The 21677-nt window shown below is 47.6% G+C and overlaps 1 protein-coding gene across 1 annotated transcript; it reads left to right on the top strand.

Annotated features, from left to right (window-relative positions):
* Positions 1 to 834: 834 nt before the first annotated feature.
* On the top strand, positions 835 to 3295 carry LOC308578334 (UDP-N-acetylglucosamine--peptide N-acetylglucosaminyltransferase 110 kDa subunit-like). The gene is made up of 2 exons (XM_081178610.1): positions 835 to 1003; positions 3101 to 3295. Exons 1-2 carry the CDS (start codon positions 857 to 859, stop codon positions 3290 to 3292), a joined length of 339 nt encoding a protein of 112 aa, XP_081034736.1. The 5' UTR covers positions 835 to 856; the 3' UTR covers positions 3293 to 3295.
* The last annotated feature ends 18382 nt before the right edge of the window (positions 3296 to 21677 follow it).

Below are 21677 nucleotides of genomic sequence, written 5' to 3'. Positions count from 1 at the left end.
ACATCACAGAAGGGGTGTAACCTAAGACCACCCCTCAGATACATCCCACCTACATCACAGAAATTTAAATGTTGTTTTTCTCTTCTCCTTGTTTATCTCCTGTCTAGCAGGTTACTTGATTGGATTTTCTGGGGAGCCTGGCCATTCCTTTGTAATGCTAAAATACTTATTTCCTGGGCCAGGTCACAGGCTCACACCTTATTCAAACACAGATTAAAGGAAGAGACAATGGGGAGGCTTTTCCATTTTTAACCTTGCAGAGAAAGGATTTGGTCAGTTTAGGAATCAAAATGGTTCCAGGTCGGCCTTCTTGTACTGATCTATGTATGTGCAGTTATGAACATTACTATATATCTAAAACCATAAAATTCCTATCACATACTACCCTTCGGAGAAAAACCCCAACTCACCCTCCCACTATATATCAGGGTCTGGGGGCTTCTCCTTACTCTTATATAGCAGGGTCTGGGGACTTCTCCCTCTGTATATCAGGGTCTGGGGACTTCCGCTTCAGTGTATCTGAAGAAGTGTGCATGCACACAAAAGCTTATATCAGGCATCCCCAACCTGCGCCCCCCCCCCGATGTTTTGGCCTACAACTCCCATGATCCCTAGCTAACAGGACCAGTGGTCGGGGATGATGGGAATTGTAGTCTAAAACATCTGGAGGGCCGAAGGCTTGGGGTGCCTGGCTTATACCAAGAACAAACTTTGTTGGTCTCTAAGGCACTACTGGACAATTTTTATATATATTTTGACTTCATCAGACCAATACGGCTACCTACCTGAATCTAGAACCCTGGTTTTCTTTGCCCCCTTTCAGATCGTCTGTGATTGGACCGATTACGACGAGAGAATGAAGAAGCTTGTCAGTATTGTGGCTGACCAGCTGGAGAAGAACCGGCTCCCTTCGGTGCACCCCCATCACAGCATGCTGTATCCACTGTCTCACGGCTTCCGAAAGGCTATTGCCGAGAGACATGGGAACCTTTGCCTGGACAAGGTGGGTCTATGCTGTGAAGAGGTGTGCGCCGCTCCGTTCCGTCAGAGTTTGAATGCTTTCATGTTGGCTTTGGATATATAATAATATATAATAATTTATTATTTCTACCCTGCCCATCTGTCTGGGTATCCTCAGCCACTCTGGGTGGCTGCCAACCAAATATTAAAAACACAAGACAGCATTAAATATTTAAAAACTTCCCTAAACAGGGCTGCCTTCAGATGTCTTTTAAAAGTGAGATAATTGCTTATTTCTTTGACATCTGATGGAAGGGCGTTCCACAGGGCGGCCGTCACCACGAGAAGGCCCTCTGCCTGCTTCCCTGTAACTTGGCTTCTTGCAGGGAGGGAAGCGCCAGAAGGCCCTCGGGAGAGGGACCCCGGTGTCCGGGGTGGAGATGCTCCTTCAGGTCTACTGGGCCGAGGCCATTGAGGGCTTTCAAGGTCAGCACCGACACTATGAATTGTGCTTGGAAACGTACTGGGAGCCAAAGCAGATCTCTTGGGACCGGTGGTATGTGGTCTCAGTCAGACTGGATTTAAATCCTTTATTTTACAGAAAGGCTTGATCTTGCTGGCATCCTCTTAATATTGACAACCAGAGGAAAGTTTCATCTGCTGGGCTGTTTAGGGCTTTCAAGGTCAGCACCAACACTTTGAATTGTGCCCGGAAACGTACTGGGAGTCAATGCAGGTCTTTCAAGACTGGTGTTATGTGGTCTCTGCGGCTGTTCACAGCCCCCAGTCTGGCTACCACATTCTGGATTAATTGCAGTAAGGTAGCCCCACATAGAGCGCATTGCAGTCGTCCAAGCTGGAGATAACAAGAGCATGCGCCACTCTGGCAAGAGAGTCCGTGGGCAGGGAGGGTCTTATCCTGCATCCCAGATAGAGCTGCCCTGGACACAGAACAGACCTGTGCCTCCATGGGTCCAAAATGACCCCCAGACTGTGCAGCTGGTCCTTCAGGGGCACAGTTGCCCCGTTCAGGACCAGGGAGTCCCCCCCACCCACCCACACACCACAGAACTTCAGTCTTGTCAGGATTCAACCTCAACCAGTTAGCTGCCATCCACCCTCCAACCGCCTCGAGGCACCCGCGCAGGAACTCCACCGCCTTTGCCGGCTCTGATTTGAAAGAGAGGTAGAGCTCTCTATCAGGCTTCCTCAACCTTGGCCCTCCTGATGCTTTTGGCCTACAGCTCCATGGTCCCTAGCTAGCAGGTCTAGTGGTCAGGGATGATGGGCACTGTAGTTTGAAAACAGCTGGAGGGCCAAGGTTTAGGAAGCCTGCTCTGTATTGGCGCCAATGGCTGTTAAGCGAAAAAATTCCAGGGTGAGTGACTCCTTGACAGCCTAGCTCACCGGGGCACTTGTCCCCCATGGGTCCATGCTGTCAGTAAAAGGAGGAAGTCCCAGCCCGGTAATTTGGAGCAAAACAGTGGTCAGTAGACCATGATTCTTACTGTTGCACCACAGGTCTGCCCAGGAGTAAGAACCCCGAGCATGGGGCAATGTCAACTTTTAAAACTTCCTTCTTCCCCCCAGAATACACTTCAAGCAGCATCGTTGATACATCATCACTACATCACTAGCACATCACAAATGAGGAGGGGTATACAAGGGTTATGCATTCACTATGAGGTCCCTTTATCAGACCCCTTAAATCTCCATCACTGAAAGAACAATAAAACTCTTGACACGTCCTTTCCCACTGGACTTGTCTGGAGATGGGCATTCAGAACACCTGCCTTGCTAAACTGCCTTGGCAGATGTCTATGGTTGCCCCCTTGGTCCCTCCCTCGGTGGGGTGCCGTGTATGTGCTCTCAGGCTTGGGGAATTCTGGCGGGATGCCCTGTTCCTGCTGCCTACATGACTTCCTGCTTCTTGGCTCATGGAGGGAGGTGGAGCCCAAATTTGTTCAAATGGCGGAATGAGGAGAGTCGGTTAAAGCATAGATTTTCTGCATGTCTTTCTTGGGCTGTCAAGTCAAAGGTATGTATATTTGTAACATTGGAACAACTTCAAAGATGTGGCCTCATGTCCCCCACCCCCATGTCATTTCCGTAACCCGGCTTTCTTGAATCCCCTTGCTAGATCAACGTGCTCCACAAGCCGCCTTACGAGCACCCCAAGGACCTGAAAGGCAGTGAGGGCCGGCTCCGCGTTGGCTACCTGAGCTCTGACTTTGGGAACCACCCCACCTCCCATCTCATGCAGTCAATCCCAGGCATGCACAATTCGGACAAATTTGAGGTGAGGTGCACAAGAGGGCAGCTGTGTGAGTAGCTCAGGCGGCAGAGCGCTGAGACTCTGAATCTTGGGGTCATGGGTACGAGCCCCACGTTGGGCCAAACGAATGAATACAGCCTAGGACCGCCTCTCCACGGAGGATCTAACAGTCTGCAAATAAAAAAATGTTAGAGGTCCTGGGCTTCAGGGAGATTAGGCTGGCCTCGACCAGGGCCAGGGCCTTTTCAGCCTTGGCCCCGGCCTGGTGGAACTCTCTGCCACAAGAGATCAGGATCCTGGGTGACTTCCGGTCGGCGCCAGCGCTAATGGCGGTCCTCTTTCCGAGCTCCGGAGGAGGACTGCTCTGCGAGTTCGGGTCTGACCCGCTACGGCAAGCGGGGGACCCCTAAAATCACAGGCGCGGAAGCCTGTGAACGAGGAGATTCGGTGGGCACCAGGAGCGCCCCCCCTTTACCGCAGAAAGAGCCTTTTTAAAGGCTCCGGAACGACATCGGGGGAGCGCGGTGCTGAGAATCGCTACCCAGCCCGCAGGGTGAAGCCGCGTCGCTATTAGCGGAGAGCGCCGATTCCTTCCTGTAAATTTCGGACTGAAAAAACCCGTGAGTAAGACTGAACGTCTATTTGAAACTAAAGTCTGGAAATTTGGCTGAAAACGGGGAGGTGAAAATTAAGGAAGTCTGCCTTCCCCCGACTGCATGAAAGTGAAAGCAACGAAACTTTAAAGCTGCATCCGCAAGAGACATTGCCTTTGATTAATTAAATCTGACATTTGGACTTTAGATCTCCCCTCTAGCTAGCAGGGCAGAGGGGAGGCAAAAGAGACATTAGTAACTGCATGATCTATTTAAAAGAAAAAAATTTCTGCTGCCTCAATAACCTGAAACGGACTGCTAAATAAGACAATAGGGCACTGAACTGACTTTTCCCTGTGAAGGTTACATTGTGATACAAAGTTCCTGGATTCTTTTGCTACAGTATACCAGAGTAGGCTGAGACAGTATCTACTGGAAAACTGCTGCAATTTATATTTACAAGCCTCCTGATATACTTGTTTTAAACTTTCTTTCTTTCTTTTTGTATTTGGACATTTTCTTTGTCTCTGTATCTGGACATTTTGATTTGCTCCCCCTAGAGGGTAAAGTAAAGGCCGATATAGCTCAAGACAGTGGAATTTTCCATCCGGAAACGGTTCCCGTGGGAAACGACCTTGGGACATGAGTGGTCCACTAGAAGAGATAGCCACAAGAGCTAAGACTAGACAACAACAACAGCACCAGCAACAGCAACAGCAACAAAAGAAGAGAGGCTCGATTACAGGCGCAACCCCTACAGGACCTACAGGAATAACAGGACAAGAAAAAGTGACAGCTGTCTCCATGGATGCTGTGACACAAGCTTTACTTAAGATAAACCAATCCCTGGAGACTCTAACAAAGCAGAGCTCAGAAAATACACAAAAATTAACAGAGTTATCAGCAAGATTAGATCTGAACACAGAATCTATAAACAAATTGGTCCATGAAAATTCTGCAACACGTAAAATTGCGGAAGAAGCTAGAGCTATTGCTGGAGAGACTCAAGAGAACTTAGAACCGATTGCCAAAAAGGTGCACGAGCATGACGCAACTCTGGCTTTGTGGGAATTACAGAGAAAAGAGAGAAATTTGAAATTGAGATTAATTCCAGAGAACGAAGGTGACAATCTCATGGAGTTTTTAACACAAGAGTTTGCTGACTGCTGGGAAGATTTGGAGGAAGACGAATTTAAAATCACAACAGCGTTTAGACTGGGTAAAAAACAGAACAGAAAGACCCCGAGGGATTGTTTGATTACCCTTAGATCCAAGGAAGAAAGAGACAAAATATTAAGACTACATTTTGGAAAGGCCTTGCAAATTGGAAATTCAGCTGTACAGATTTTTAAAGACATCCCAAAATATATCTTGGATCTGAGAACCTTCTATAAGGATCTGGTTTTTTTGTTAAAGAAGAATACCATCCTCTTTAGGTGGGAATTTCCACAGGGATTGTCTTTCGATTACAAGGGGAAGAAGGTGAAAATAAAGACTATACAAGACAAAGAGAAATTTTTGGAAAGAAACCGAGAGGACCTACAGAAGGGAACTGTGGACCCAATTGCAGAACAGAGGAGAGCAATAGACATTTTGAATCTTTCGTTTGGACACATTCCACCACCATCAGAGGAAGAGCAACAACTTGGAGCTGTTGGAGGAGTGTCAGAAAAATAACAAGATGGCTCTGCAATTCCTTAGTTGGAATTGTAATGGGCTCAATATGCCTTTGAGGAGACGACAAGTTTTTCATATTCTGAACAGAGAACAACTGGATTTGATATGCCTACAAGAAACCCATATAACCAGAGCTCACAGGAGATTACTTATAAACAAAAGACTAGGACAAGAATTTATCTCATCAGACAAAGTCAAAAAAAGAGGAGTTGTGATCTATGTAAAAGAGAAATGGGCTCCAAAAATGATGTTTAAAGATGAACAAGGGAGATATTTGGCAGTTGAGATACAAGTACAAGGAGAAAAATTTTTGATAGTTGGAATTTATGCACCAAATGAAGGTAAAGCTGAATTCTTCAAGAAACTTCATGAAACTTTGACGGACTATCTGGATTATAATATGATAATTATGGGAGACATGAACGGTGTGGTCTCCACTAACATGGACAAGGCACAAAGACTGACAGTTACCAAGGAAGGGAGACTTCCTAAGACTTTTTTTGAAATGACGGAAAATATGGACTTAATAGACATATGGAGAACAAGGAACCCTCTTGAGAGAGAGGGAACCTTTTTCTCCCAAGCAATGACGACCTGGACCAGAATCGACCAAATCTGGATTACTAGTGGGATGGCTCCAAAGATTAAGAAGGTAGAAATCTGCCCAAAAACTTGCTCCGACCATAACGCTGTGAAGATGGAAATGAAACTTACAACAACTGGTCAATTTAGATGGAGAATGAATGACACCCTCTTTCGAGATAAGGAGATCCTCATGAAGGCCCAAAAAACTTTAAAGGACTATTTTGAAATAAATTTAAGGGCCGATGTGGAAAAAAGAGTGATCTGGGACGCAAGCAAAGCTGTGATGCGAGGTTTTTTGATTCAACAAAACTCAATAAAGAGGAAGAAACAGAATGAGAAAAAGGAAAAGATTTTGGAAAAGATAAAGGAAGGAGAGAAAAAATTAAGAGTAAAACCAAAGTCCCAGGAGATTTTAAGAGAGATTAAGTTATATCAAGCACAATATATGGAATTGATGAACCAAGAGATTGAATGGAAGATAAAGCAAATGAAACAAAAGACATTTGAATCGGCAGATAAATGTGGCAAACTCCTGGCATGGCAATTGAAGAAAAGGCAGAAACTAAATACAGTTACAAGCCTAGAAGTGGATGGAAAGAACATATCTAAACCTAATGAAATTAGAAATTGCTTTTTGAGCTACTTTAAAAAAGGGACTCAAGGACCGCAAAATGAAGAAGATATAGATAAATTCCTTGACAAATATGGATTACAAAAAATCTCTCATCAAAGTAAGATGGATCTGAATCAGAGAATAACAGAACAAGAGATAGAGGCTGCCATTCAGAATATGCAACTGGGCAAATCTCCAGGACCAGATGGACTGACTTCCAGATACTACAAATCTTTGAAGGAGTGGTTGATTCAACCATTAAAAGAAGTCTGTAATGAGATTCTAGAGGGAAAAAAGGCACCTGAATCATGGAAAGAAGCGTATATTTCACTCATACCAAAGACAGAGACTGAAAAGACTCAATTGAAGAACTACCGCCCAATATCACTACTTAATGTGGATTACAAAATTTTTGCAGACATTTTGGCAAAAAGATTTAAAAAAGTGTTGATGGAAAAGATTCATAAGAACCAAGCAGGCTTTCTCCCAAAAAGACACCTAGCAGACAATGTAAGGAATATAATAGACATTTTGGAAAAGTTAGAGGTGAATATAAATACTAAAGCAGTATTGATTTTTGTGGACGCGGAGAAAGCCTTTGACAATATTTCTTGGAGTTTTATGACAAAGAATCTTCATGGGATGGGGGTAGGCCAAGGTTTTGAGAATGGTATGGGTGCAATATATTCTGAACAAAAAGCTAAGTTGATTGTAAATAATGTAATAACTGAGGAACTTAAGATAGAAAAAGGAACACGACAGGGGTGCCCAATTTCCCCATTGCTTTTTATTTTGGTTCTGGAGGTGTTGCTGAATATGATTAGAAATGACCAGCAGGTCAAAGGTGTACAGGTCGGAGCTAAACATTACAAGTTAAGAGCATTTGCAGATGACCTAGTATTGACTTTGCAAGAGCCAAACACTAGTACGAAAAAGGTGCTAGAAATAATCCAACAGTTTGGCCAGGTAGCCGGATTTAAGTTGAATAAACAAAAAACTAAAGTTTTAGGAAAAAAATTAACAGATATGGAGAAGGAGAAATTCCAAGAGGAGACAGGGTTGACGGTGGTCAAGAAGGTGAAATACCTAGGGGTTTATTTGACATCTAAAAATTTGAATTTGTATAAGGATAACTATGAAAAATGTTGGTCAGAAATTAAAAAAGATCTAGAAATATGGTCAAATTTGAAATTGTCAATGTTAGGCCGAATTGCAGTGATTAAGATGAATGTATTGCCTAGAATGTTATTCTTGTTTCAAACCTTGCAGATTCTTGACAAGATGGAATGTTTTAAGAGGTGGCAGAAAGATATCTCGGAATTTGTCTGGCAGGGCAAAAAGCCCAGAATCAAATTTAAAATATTGACAGATGCTAAAGAAAGAGGGGGTTTTGCCCTGCCGGACTTAAAATTGTACTATGAGGCAGCAGCGTTTTGCTGGCTGAAAGAGTGGATGCTCCTCGAGAACACAGACATTTTGGATTTGGAAGGTTTTAATAATGCATTTGGTTGGCACGCATATCTATGGTATGATAAAATTAAGCTGCATAGGGCCTTTAAAAATCATATTGTCAGAAAAGCATTGTTTAATGTTTGGATAAGATATAAAGATCTGTTGGAAAACAAAACCCCCAGATGGGTGTCTCCAGTGGAAGCTAAAGCAGTGAAGAAACTCATATCCTTAAAGGAAAACATTATGAAAATGGTTTACAGGTGGTACATGACCCCAGTCAAGCTGGCAAAAATTTATCATTTGCCTGATAATAAGTGTTGGAAATGTAAAGAGACTGAAGGTACCTTCTATCACCTTTGGTGGACATGCCCGAAGATTAAGGCCTTCTGGGAAATGATTTATAATGAAATGAAAAAGGTACTTAAATGTACTTTCCCTAAAAAACCAGAGGCCTTTCTCTTGGGCATTGTCGGCCAATTGGTGTCAAAGAGGGATAGAACTTTCTTTATGTATGCTACAACAGCAGCAAGAATACTCATCGCAAAGTATTGGAAGACACAAGATCTACCCACTCTGGAAGAATGGCAGATGAAGGTGATGGACTATATGACATTGGCTGAGATGACAGGCAGAATCCGTGATCAGGGAAAAGAGACGGCGGAAGAAGAATGGAGAAAATTTAAAAGCTATCTTAAGGACTATTATAAACTTGATGAATGCTAGAATGTTGAGGTTTTCAGGAAAAAAGGGATACAGTGATATAAGACCAGATTATAGAAAAGATTAAGACGACAGAGGTTGGAAAGGAATATTTAGAAGTTGCTAAAAAATTATGGACATTGGGATGCAGAAAGGGGGGATATGGGGGAGTCCCGGAAAAGAGGTTTATGAAAAAATGTTATGAAATTATACGTGTTTGTATGTCTTTTTAGGTGTTTGTTTGTCTTTAAAAAATTCTGTAAAACCAATAAAAAATTTATATATATAAAAAAAAGAGATCAGGACCCTGTGGGATCTGACATCTTTCTGCAGGGCCTGTAAGATGGAGTTGTTCCGCCGGGCCTTTGGTTCAACCTGACTCCCCTTCTCTTTTTGTGTAAGGACTAGTATGAAAGAGGCCTCCCAGTGTTCTCACAGGCCCATATAAGAGTTGGGCCTGATGAGCGTTTACTGTTCCCAACCCTAATCCTGCGGAAAGCCATCTAATTGGATTTGAATTTGATCCTGGCTTGTTTTCAGGAGGTAATTTCGTTATTGCTTGATTTTATAACAGTGTTACATATTTGGTGTTAGCCTCCCTGAGCCCGGTTTCGGACGGGGAGGGCAGGATACAAATAAAAGTTGTTGTTGTTGTTGTTGTTGTTGTTGTTGTTGTTATTATTATTGTTGTTGTTATTATTATTATTATTATTATTATTATTATTATTATTATTATCATTATCCTCTTAATTTGCATCAGCCCTTGGTTGTAGCAATAAAACAACGAGATGATCTGCAAGGAATAGAAATGAAAAATCAATGATATCAAATACATTTGAGGGTTTTGAATCGAGAGTGGACCTTATTCTGACTGCCCCAGCTCAAAACCCGGCCGCCTTTGCCGTCACCTGCTCCTCTTGATCTGCCAAGAGAGGACTCTGGGGTAGTGGTTGGGCAACCCGGAACAGGCAATAAAGGAGGGGTAATCATCTCACGACAAACCTAGACAGCATCTTAAAAAGCAGAGACACCACCTTGCCAGCAAGGTCAGTATAGTAAAAGCTATGTTTTCCCAGTAGTGATGTATGGAAGTGAGAGCTGGACCATAAAGAAGGCTGATCGCCGAAGAATTGATGCTTTTGAATTATGATGCTGGAGGAGACTCTTGAGAGTCCCATGGACTGCAAGAAGATCAAACCTATCCATTCTGAAGGAAATCAGCCCAGAGTGCTCACTGGAAGGACACATCCTGAAGCTGAGGCTCCAAGACTTTGGCCACCTCATGAGAAGAGAATCATAGAATCATAGAGTTGGAAGAGACCACAAGGGCCATCGAGTCCAACCCCCTGCCAAGCAGGAAACACCATCAGAGCACTCCTGACATATGGTTGTCAAGCCTCTGCTTAAAGACCTCCAAAGTAGGAGACTCCACCACACTCCTTGGCAGCAAATTCCACTGTCGAACAGCTCTCACTGTCAGGAAGTTCTTCCTAATGTTTAGGTGGAATCTTCTTTCTTGTAGTTTGGATCCATTGCTCCGTGTCCGCTTCTCTGGAGCAGCAGAAAACAACCTTTCTCTCTCCTCTATATGACATCCTTTTCTATATTTGAACATGGCTATCATATAACCCCTTAACCTCCTCTTCTCCAAGCTAAACATGCCCAGCTCCCTTAGCCGTTCCTCATAAGGCATCGTTTCCAGGCCTTTGACCATTTTGGTTGCCCTCCTCTGGACACGTTCCAGTTTGTCAGTGTCCTTCTTGTACTGTGGTGCCCAGAACTGGACACAGTACTCCAGGTGAGGTCTGACCAGAGCAGAATACAGTGGCACTATTACTTCCCTTGATCTAGATGCTATACTCCTATTGATGCAGCCCAGAATTGCATTGGCTTTTTTAGCTGCCGCGTCACACTGTTGGCTCATGTCAAGTTTGTGGTCAACCAAGACTCCTAGATCCTTTTCACATGTACTGCTCTCAAGCCAGGTGTCACCCATCTTGTATTTGTGCCTCTCATTTTTTCCCCCCAAGTGCAATACTTTACATTTCTCCCTGTTAAAATTCATTTTGTTTGTTTTTGCCCAGTTCTCTAATCTGTCAAGGTCGTTTTGAAGTGTGATCCTGTCCTCTGGGGTGTTAGCCACCCCTCCCAGTTTGGTGTCATCTGCAAATTTGATCAGGATGCCCTTGAATCCATCATCCAAGTTGTTGATAAAGATGTTGAATAAGACCGGGCCCAAGACAGAACCCTGTGGCACCCCACTAGTCACTCTTCTCCAGGATGAAGAGGAAGCATTGATGAGCACCCTTTGGGTTCGGTCAGTCAGCCAGTTAAAAATCCACTGAGTGGTAGCATAGTCAAGACCGCATTTTACCAGCTTCTTTATAAGAATATCATGGGGCACCTTGTCAAATGCCTTGCTGAAATCAAGGTAGGCTACATCCACTGCGTTCCCTTCATCTACCAGGTTTGTAATTCTGTCAAAAAACGAGATCAGGTTAGTCTGACATGACTTATTTTTCAGAAATCCATGCTGACTATTGGTGATCACAGCCTTCCTTTCTAGGTGCTCACAGACTGTTTGCTTAATGATCTGCTCCAGAATCTTCCCTGGTATTGATGTCAGACTGACTGGGCTGTAATTATTTGGATCCTCTCGTTTCCCCTTTTTGAAAATAGGGACAACATTTGCCCTCCACCAGTCTGCCGGGACTTCGCCTGTTCTCCAGGAATTCTCAAAGATGACTGCCAGTGGTTCTGAGATCGCATCTGCCAGTTCTTTTAATACTCTTGGATGAAGTTCATCTGGCCCTGGAGACTTGAATACATCTAAACTAGCCAAGTATTCTTGTACTATCTCCTTAGTTATTCTGGGCTGTGTTTCCTTTGCTGAATCATTTGCTCCAAATTCTTCAGGTCGGGCATTGTTTTCTTTATCGGAGAAGACTGAGGCAAAGAAGGCATTGAGGAGTTCAGCCCTTTCTGTGTCACCATCTTCTCCTCTGAGTGACCCCACTGTTTCTTTGTTCTTCCTTTTGCTACGAACATACCCATAAAAGCCTTTTTTGTTGCTTTTAACCTCTCTAGCAAGCCTGAGTTCATTCTGTGCTTTAGCTTTTCTGACTTTGTGTCTACACGTGCTGGCTATTTGTTTGAATTCCTCTTTGGTGGTTTCCCCCCTTTTCCAGTTTTTGTACACATCCTTTTTTAATCTTAACTCAGTTAAAAGTTATTTAGATAGCCACCCTGGCTTCTTTAGGTCACCTTCCATGTTTCCATCTCATTGGTATTGCCTGACGTTGTGCTTTTACTATCTCCCTCTTAACAAACTCCCAGCCATCATGAACTCCCTTTCCTTTTAGTATTACTGTCCATGGGATCTCACCCAGCATTTCCTGGATTTCCTGGAAAAGACCCTGGTGTTGGGAAAGATGGAGGGCACAAGGAGAAGGGGACAACGGAGGACGAGATGGTGGGACAGTGTTCTCGAAGCTACCAGCATGAGTTGTCTATTCCACCATGAGTTGTCTATTCTATGATTCTATGATTCTATGATTCAAAGATGATAAAGCTCTGATTGGGCTTTTTTCAAATTGGTGTTTTTGGGGTTAGAATGCACATTCAACCAAAAATCGCAGGTGACCTGTTTGTTACCAGCCCAAATCAAGAATAGGTGTTTTGGTTCCATCTCAATAGTAAAAGGACAAATAAGCTTCGATTGCTCTTTCGGTGTTCATTCACCCACAAATAGCAAAGCGGTGCAATAAGCCTAAACAAAGCCAAACAGGTTGTTTTGTTTTCCAACTACATAGAAAAAAGAATTTTGGATTGCGTTTACTTCATTTCGTGTTTTTTGCTTTTAATGCACATTGACACAGAAATCGCAAAGTGTGTGTAATGAGACCAAAATAACACAACACCATCTTTTCGCTTCCATATGCATAGAGAGAGGACATATAAGCTTTGATTGGGCTTTTTTCAATTCGCATGGTGTTATTTGGGTGTGCGCCAGAATCACCCCAAACCAATGGAAAAAGGTATTTTGGGTTCCATCTACATAAAAAGAAGATGATAAAGCTCTGATTGGGCTTATTTCAAATTGGTGTTTTTGTTTGTTTTTTATGTTTTTTTTAAAGATATTTTATTAAATTTTCACAGTAAAAGACAAAAAAAAACGAAATCACACAAAACAAAAAACAATACGATACAAAAATACAGACATAAAACATACAACATAGTTAAACCAAACTTCCATAACCCTCTTTCTTGACCCCCCTCGCCTCTCCCTTTCCTGTGTTCCCATTTACCAAATCATGTTCAGCAATTTGTTTTAAATTAAACATTTCAGCTATTATGTCTCCAATTTTACCCTTTGTTATCAAATATTTAGATATTTAAACTTGACATAATATTATTCAAATTTCATCTTTGTTCTTATAGTTCAGTTATTTTCATATTTCGTTCAACTAGGTTACTAATGCCATGTTGTCTTTATATCCTGCATCATTCTAACATTCATACATTTTACAGTACTTTTGCAAATAGTCCTTAAATTTTTTCCAGTCCTCTTCCACTGTCTCTTCTCCCAGGTCTCGCATTCTGCCAGTCATTTCTGCCAATTCCACGTAGTCAATCAGTTGCATCTGCCATTCTTCCAGAGTGGGCAAATCTTCTGTCTTCCAGTACTTTGCGATGAGTATTCTTGCTGCTGTTGTCGCATACATAAATAAAATTCTGTCCTTCTTTAGCACCCTCTGGCCAACAATGCCCAAAAGGAAGGCCTCTGGTTTCTTAGGGAAGGTATATTTAAATACCTTTTTTAGTTCATTATTGTCAGAGCTGCCCAGGGTCCCAGCTCACAAAGGACCAACGCCAGTCCGTTGTTATATACAAAAGTCTTTATTGAAGTTCAGTTTGTCTTTCACATCAGGAGCGTGCAGCTCTACGTCTGAGACTCTAGACCGCCGAAGCTCCGTCTGAGTCTCCTCCCTCCAGACACCAGTTTAAGACCCTAGCCTTGCTCCACCTCTTCCTTTGCTCTTTCCTCCTCTGGGTCCGCCTGTCAGCTGGGGTCTCGCCCTTCCTAGACTCTTCTGACGCTGAGTCCCCTGAGTCTTCCCCCTGCCTCCCGCGGGCTTTAGGACCTGGTTCCCCATCCGGGTTTTCTGCTGTCCCGCGCGCCTGTACATTCGAACTTGGCGTGCGCGCCCAGCCGGCAACCCTCCTCCTGACCGTTACACTGCTCCTGTCACTGCTTCCCCCTTCGGGGAGGCCAGCTGGACCTGACATCCCCTCTGTTCCCCCACTCTCCGACAGAGGCGTGGTCAGTCCCGACTCTTCTTCTCTCCCTGCTGGAGGAGACGCTGCCCCTGACACCTGGGACTCTTCCCCCCCACTATGCTCTGGTGGGGAAGCTGGTCCTGATCTCCAGCTGCTGCTTTGGGAGTCCCCGCTGGCCCCTTGTTTCTGGTGTGTCTCCCCTGGGACCCCCCTTGCCCCTACGCTGCCCTCAGATCCTTCCCCTTTGCTCTCCATCTCCTCTCTCCCCTGTACCTCTGCTCCTGAGCCCCTGACATCCATCCCGCCCTCGAAGCCCCCCTTCCCCCCTTCCCCTCTTCTGGGGCGGGTTCCGGGTGCTCCAGTGCTGTGGGGGTGAGTGCGGGATACAGATCTTTCCCCCTGGCGTGCAGCCGACCAGTTGGATCCGGCCAGCCCGTAATGGGCTCGCCGACGTCGATCTCCTCTGCTTCCATCTCTCTGCATTCGTGTTCGAACCCAAGGTCCTCCCCCAACACGTCCATGTCCGTCTCTCCCCCTGTTACCTCGGGTGATGCTGCGTGCCAGGGCCCCCTTAGCAGTTCCCTGCTCCACCCCACCTTCGGTTGAGTGTCCCACCAATAAGAGCGGTCCGTGGCAGACCCCAAGAGTGATCCCTCCGGGGAGCTTGTGTCTGGCGCCGTTTCCTCAGCAGATGAGAACCCCTGGAACGTGCTGGTTGAAAGTGTGGGTGTGAAAATCTGCTGTCTGTGCGGGAAGAGTGCATGGAACTCGTCTTTGAGGTAGTGCTCCTCCAAGGCATAGTCCGGCACCCACCTGTTGGCGCTGGCCGGGGTACCTTCCCTGGCGAGGAGATATTCAACTCCCTCTTTCCCCCATCTTGAGTCTAAAATCTCCGTGACCTCATTGAGTGGCGCCGCCCTCGGTGACCCCTCCCCCGTTGGCGACTTTCTAAGTGGGCGAGGTGCGGTCCCTGGCGCCTGAAACCTGTGGGGTTCCTTGTAGGGTGTGAGGACTGACCTATGAAATACCGGGTGCATTCTGGAGCCCTCCGGGAGTGTCAACCGGAAGGCCACTGGGTTGATTTGTGCCTCGACTTGGTAAGGCCCTAACTGCTTGTGTTTGAGCTTCTTCTTAGCTAACGTTCTGGCCGGCACTGCCTGGGCCGCTAACCAGACCCAGTCCCCCACCTGGATGTCTTCCCCGACTCTCCTGTGCCTGTCTGCCTGCACTTTGTAGGCGTGTTTTGCTAGTTCCAAGGTCCTTCGGAGTTGGTCGTGGACCTCCTGTAACTCTGCTGCCAAGTGCTCTGCTCCCCGTGGCTCCCCCTCCCCCTTCGTCTCTAACCCCGGGAAGGTTCTGGGATGCCGCCCATTGTTGGCGAAGAACGGTGTCACCCCTGTAGACCCGTGCTACGTGTTGTTGTAGGCAAACTCGGCCAGCGGTAGGTAGTCCACCCAGGTCGAGGGCTGTTGATTCGCGTAGCATCGCAGGTACTGCTGCATGATGGCGTTGACCCACTCCGCTTGTCCGTTGGTCTGCGGGTGTCGTGCCGACGCTAAGTTGATCTTGACGTTCAGGATGCCCAGCAGCTTCTGCCAGAAGCTCGAGACGAATTGGCGACCCCGGTCAGACAGGATGGACCGTGGTAAGCCGTGAACTTTGAACACGTGGTCTATGAACAGTTTGGCAGTCTGTTCCACTGTGGCCACCTTCGCGCAAGGAATGAAGTGCGCCATCTTGGTGAACAGGTCTACGATCACGAGTACCGCTGTTTTGCCTCGCGAGCTGGGCAGATCTGTGACAAAGTCCAGGGCCACTTTCTCCCACGGTTCGAGTGGCGTCTGTAGCGGTTCCAGCAGTCCCGCCGGCTTCTTGTGCACTGGTTTGGCCCTTTGGCATGTGTCACACCTAGAGACGTAATCCGCGACTTCTCCCCTCATCTGGGGCCACCAAAAGTCTCTGGCCACCAATTCCGCCGTCTTGTCCTTGCCGAAGTGCCCAGCACTGGGCGCGTCGTGTAACTGCTGCAGGACTTTAGCTCGGAGGTCGTCCCCAGGCACGTAGAGAGCTCCTTTGCGGGTGAGCAGTCCGTCGCGTATCTGGAACTCGTCGTCCTTCGCTGTGCCTCTTCGCAGCTCCTCCATCTTGGATTGTGCGAAGGCATCCGTCTGCAGTGCGCGACGCACTGCATCCAGGTCCACGGTGGCTGAAGCGCATGCCCACGCTTTCGGTGCGAAAATGTGTTTGGCCGCCACCAGTGCCGCTTCCTCGAGATACTGCGGTTTCCTGGATAGTGCATCTGCCATGACGTTGTTGTCTCCCGGGATGTATTCTATCCGGAAGTCGAAATCCGCAAAGAACTCCGCCCAGCGGATGTGTCTCTGGTTCAGGAACCGCGCCGTGCGCCAGTACTCCAGGTTCTTATGGTCCGTGCGGACCTGCACAGTGTGTCTGGCTCCGATGAGGAAGTGCCGCCACGCCTTGAAGGCTGCATGAATGGCCAACAACTCCCTGTCCCAGATGGTGTAGTTCTGTTCCGACTTGCTGAGTTTCCTGGAGTAGAATGCGCAGGGCCTCCAGTTCCCTTGCGGATCTTGCTGCAACAGGACCGCCCCCACCGCTCTGTCTGATGCGTCAGTCTCAACCCTCATTGGTTTGCCGGGGTTTACGTGTAGCAGCTGTTCTTCGGACGCGAAGAGATGCTTGAGTCTCCGAAAAGACTGTTCCGCCTGGTCCGTCCAGGTGAACTTCTTCTTCTTGGAGCTGAGGGTGTCCGTGATAGCCGCCGTCTCCTTCGCGAACCCCTTGATGAACTTGCGGTAAAAGTTGGCGAAGCCGACGAACTTCTGGACCTCCTTCCGATTGCGCGGGCTCTTCCAGTCCAACACCGAGCGGACCTTGGCGCTGTCCATGGCGAGTCCCTTGTCGGACAGCTTGTAGCCCAGGAAATCCACCTCCGTCACGTCGAACTGGCACTTCTCCAGTTTGGCGTAAAGTCTGTGCTCCCGTAGTCTCTGCAGGACCTCCTTGACGTCTCCCTCGTGAGCCTCCTGCGATTCCGAGAAGATCAGGATGTCGTCTAGGAAGCATACGCACTTCTTGTAGAGGAGGCCCACTAACACGTGGTGCATGAAGGCTTGGAAACAATGGGAGCCATTTTGCAGACCAAACGGCATAACTCTATATTCATAGGTGCCTAAAGGCGTAAACATGGCCGTCTTCCACTCATCGCCCTCCCGCATGCGTATAAGGTTGTACACCCCTCGTAGATCCAACTTGGTGAAGATCCGTCCCTTCCTCACCGTCGCAAGCAGGTCGTCGATCTTGGGCATGGGGAATGCTGTGGGCTTTGTCCTGGAATTTATGATCCTGGAATCAACTACGATTCTCCGTTGGGGCGTGTCTTTCTTCTTCACGAAAAACAGGGGACTGCCCCCCACTGCTTTGGATTCAAGTTGTGATCTATGAACTCCCTGAGTTCTTGCAGTTCGTCCTCAGACATGGAATATAGTTTTCCAGTCGGCAGTGTCGCCCCCGGTAGGAGGTCAATCGTGCAGTCGTAGGGCAGGTGGGGAGGCATCTTGTCCGCTTCCTTCTCGCAGAAGACCTCCAAAATTGCCTTGTACTTGTTGGGCACCACCTGCACCATGCCTAGGTGTAGCTGCTGTTCATCTTCCTGTCCCTCCTCTTCCTGGCCGGTTCGGATGCAGTGTTCTGCGCAGTAGGAGGAGCAGAAGGTCAATTGCCGCTGGTACCATGCTAATGCCGGGCTGTGCCTATCCAGCCAACTCATGCCCAACACTATGGGCGTGTCCGACAGGTGGGTGACATTGAAGCTGATGACTTCGCAGTGATTTCCAATTTGCAGTACCATAGGCGGCGTTTGCTATACCACCTGTCCACCCAGTAGCTCCCTGCCATCGACCGTGACAACGTTTAGGGGCATCGCGGCTGGTAGGAGCGCTATGCGATGTCGCCTGATGAAGTCCACCCCCACAAAGTCTGCATTACTACCAGAGTCAATGGTAATAGGGACTTCCAGGGTGAATCCATTTGGCAGCTGAAGTGATGCGGTGAGTTGCACCACTGGTTTGGGTGGGAGGGGGTCTGTGGGCTGCAAAATCTCTGGGGACTGCTTCACTGACTCGCCTGGCTGGGCCCCAGTGCCTCTGCCTCCAGCCAGGCTTCGTCGTTTCCCTGCAGCTGTTCCCCCTGCTGAACTGCTCCTCTTACTGTTGCTGAGGCTGCAGTGTGCTTCTGGATCCTCTGGGGACACTCTTTGGCCATGTGCTGTGCACTGTCGCAGATGTAACACTTCCTGCTCCCTCTAGGAGCCTTCGTCTTGACTGCTCCTGGTGTTTGGGCTCTGGTCGCTGTCTGAGCCTTGGCACCACCGATCTCCATCGGCTCTTCTCCCTCCCCCAGTGGAGGCGTGGAGTGCGCGTGCCCTGTTTCTCTGGGTATGAAGGGAGGTGTTTTGGCCGGTGTGCGTGCCAGACGACCCTCATCCCTGCCCCAAGGGCGTTCTTCCAGGCGTACCCCTATCGTCAGCGCTCTCTGGACGACTTCTGTGGTAGTGGTAGGTCTCTCCCCCCTCGCCAGCTCATCTTTCACGGGTCCATTTAGCCCCTCCCAGAACAGATCCCTCACGGCATCAGAGTCCTTCTCCCAGCCCAGCACATTTACCAACGCAAAAAAGCGGGAGTGATATTGTCTCACCATGGCTTTGCCCTGCTGCAGCCCGTGCGTTTCCCTCCTGGCCACATCCACATCTACCGTTGATTTAAAACAAGCGTCCATAGCCTCGATAAATGCGTTTGAATCCTGGAGGGCGGGATCATTTTCGCGCCTGTCAGGGCTGCCTCAGGTCCCAGCTCACAAAGGACCAACGCCAGTCTCTCTTTATATACAGAAACGTTTATTGCAGTTCATTTTTCGTTTCACAGCCGAGGCGCGCAGCCCCACGTCCGTAACGCTAGACCGCTGAAGTCCCCTCTGAATCAGTCCCTCCCCTGCACCAGTTTAAGATGCTTGCTTTGCTCCACCTCCTCCTGTCTTTCCTTTTCCGCAGGGTCTTTCTGCCCGCTGGAGTTTCGCCCCTCCTGGATTCCTCTGACACTGAATCCCCAGATGGCTCTCCCTCCCTCCTGCGGGCTTTGGGACCTGGCTCCTCCCCCAGGCTCTCCGTTTCCCCTCGCGCTTGCACATTTGAACTTGGCGCGCGCGCCCAGCTTCCAACCTTTCTCCTGATCGTTACATCACTCCTCTCACTGCTCCCCTCCCCTTCCGGGACGATAGCTTGTTCTGACCTCCCCTCTGTTCCTGCCGACGGAGCTGCTTCCCCTGACACACTGGAACCTCCCCCCCTTCGCTACGCTCTGGAGGGGAAGCCGGTCCCGATCTCCAGCTGCTGCTTCGGGATTCCCTATTTGCTCCTTCCCCCTGATGAGTCCCCCCTGGGGCTCCTCTTGTCTTGGCTACAGGCGCCCCCTCCTGGGAATCCCCCGATTCGCTGGAAAGGCTCATGGAATCCCTCGGGCCACCGTCCTCCTCTTCCTCGCTGTCCTCGGACTCTTCCCAATAGTCCTCCCTCTCCTGCCTCCCATGTGCCTCTGCTCCTGAACCCCTGACATCCATCCCCCCTCGAAGCCCCCCCTTCCCCCCTCCCGCTGCTCGGGTGCTGGTTCCGGGTGCTCCATTGCCGTGGGGGGTAATGCTGGAAACAGTTCATTTCCCCCGGTCTGCCGCCCCCCAACTGGATCCGGCCAGTCCTTGATGACCTCGTCTACGTCGATCTCCTCTGCTTCCAATTCAGTGTATGTGTGCTCGAACCCGGGCTCCTCCCCCAACACGTCCATGTCTTCCTCTCCCCCTGTTACCTCGGGCGATGCTGTTTGCCAAGGCCACCTTAGCCACCTCCTGCTCCACCCCACTTCTGGCTGATCGTCCCACCAGTAAAAGCGGTCCGTGTCCACCCCCGAGCACGATCCCCCCCTTGGAGACTTCCAGTCGGCGCCAGCGTTTAATGGCGGTCCTTTCTCCGAGCTCCGGAGAAGGACTGCTCCGTGAGTTCGGGTCTGACCCGCTACGGCAAGCGGGGGACCCCTAAAATCACAGGCGCAGAAGCCTGTGAACAAGGAGACTCGGTGGGAACCAGAAGCGCCCCCCTTTACTGCGAAAGAGCCTTTTTAAAGGCTCCGGAACGGCATCGGGAGTGAGCGTGGTGCTGAGAGTCGCAACCCAGCCCGCGGAGTGAAGCCGCGTTGCCATGAACGGAGAGCGCCGATTCCTTCCTGTAAATTGAAATTCGACTGAAAAACCCGTGAGTAGGACTGAAAGATTATTTGGGACTTTAAAACTAAAATTTAAAATTCAGCCGGAAACGGGAAAGGCAAAAAATAAGGAAGTCTGCCTTCCCCCAACTGCATGACAGACTAAGCAACGAAAACACAAAGCTGCATCTGAAGGAAAATAATCTTATGACTGCTTAACCTTGGCATTGGACATGATCTCCTCTCTAGCAGGCAGGGGCAGAGGGGAGAAAAAGTGACTTTATAACCTGCATGACTTTTTAAAAGAGAAAAGTTTTCCGCTGCCTTAATCCCCTGAGACGGACTGTCAAAATAAGATACCAGGAACTGTATTTAGAACTTGATACAACTTGTTACAAAGTTATACTGTGGAAGCTCTGCTTGTTACAGTGTTGGGACTTTGCTGCAACAACTCTTTGGATAGTGTGGACAGAGTAATTATATAGAAAAAGTGTTGCAGCACTTATATTGAGGAATCCTGGTCTCTTTGTTCTTTGTTCTTTGTTTCCTTCACTTGGACATTTTGGTTTGCTCCCTCTAGAGGGTTGAGAAGTAACAGTTGCAGAGCAACGGATTAAGACAGTGGGATTTTCCATCAGGAAACTGCTCCTGTGAGAACGTCCTTGGGACATGAGCGGCCCAGCAGATGAGATAACTACCAGAGCTAAAGCAAAACAACAACAACAAAAGAAAAGAGGCTCAATATCAAGCCTAACACCGACAGGAGCAGCTGGGCAAGAAAAAGTGACAGCTGTTTCAATGGATTCAATGACACAGGCGTTACTCAAGTTAAATCAATCTTTAGAAGCTTTGACAAAGCAGAGTACAGAAAATTCACAAAAATTAACAGAATTAACAGCAAGGTTGGACTTGAATACGAAAAGTGTGACATCTAACACAGAATCTATAAATAAGCTGATTGAAGAAAACTCTGCAACACGTAAAATCGCAGAGGACGCCAGACATATTGCTGAAGAGACACAGGAAAAACTAGAACCAATCTCCAGAAAAGTGTATGAACATGATGCGACCTTGTCTTTGCTGGAATTACAGAGAAAGGAGAGAAACCTGAAATTAAGACTAGTTCCCGAAAGTGAAGGGGACAGCCTTGTGGAGTTCCTCACACAAGAGTTTTCTGACTTTTGGCAGGAAGAATTGCAGGAGGAAGAATTTAAGATAACAACAGCATTCAGATTGGGCAGGAGACAGAACAGAAAGACTCCGAGGGATTG

The sequence above is a fragment of the Podarcis bocagei genome (assembly GCF_964188305.1).
Source record: "Podarcis bocagei genome assembly, chromosome: W".
Classification (NCBI taxonomy): Eukaryota; Metazoa; Chordata; class Lepidosauria; order Squamata; family Lacertidae; genus Podarcis; species Podarcis bocagei.
This window is presented reverse-complemented; position numbering and strand designations above follow the sequence as displayed.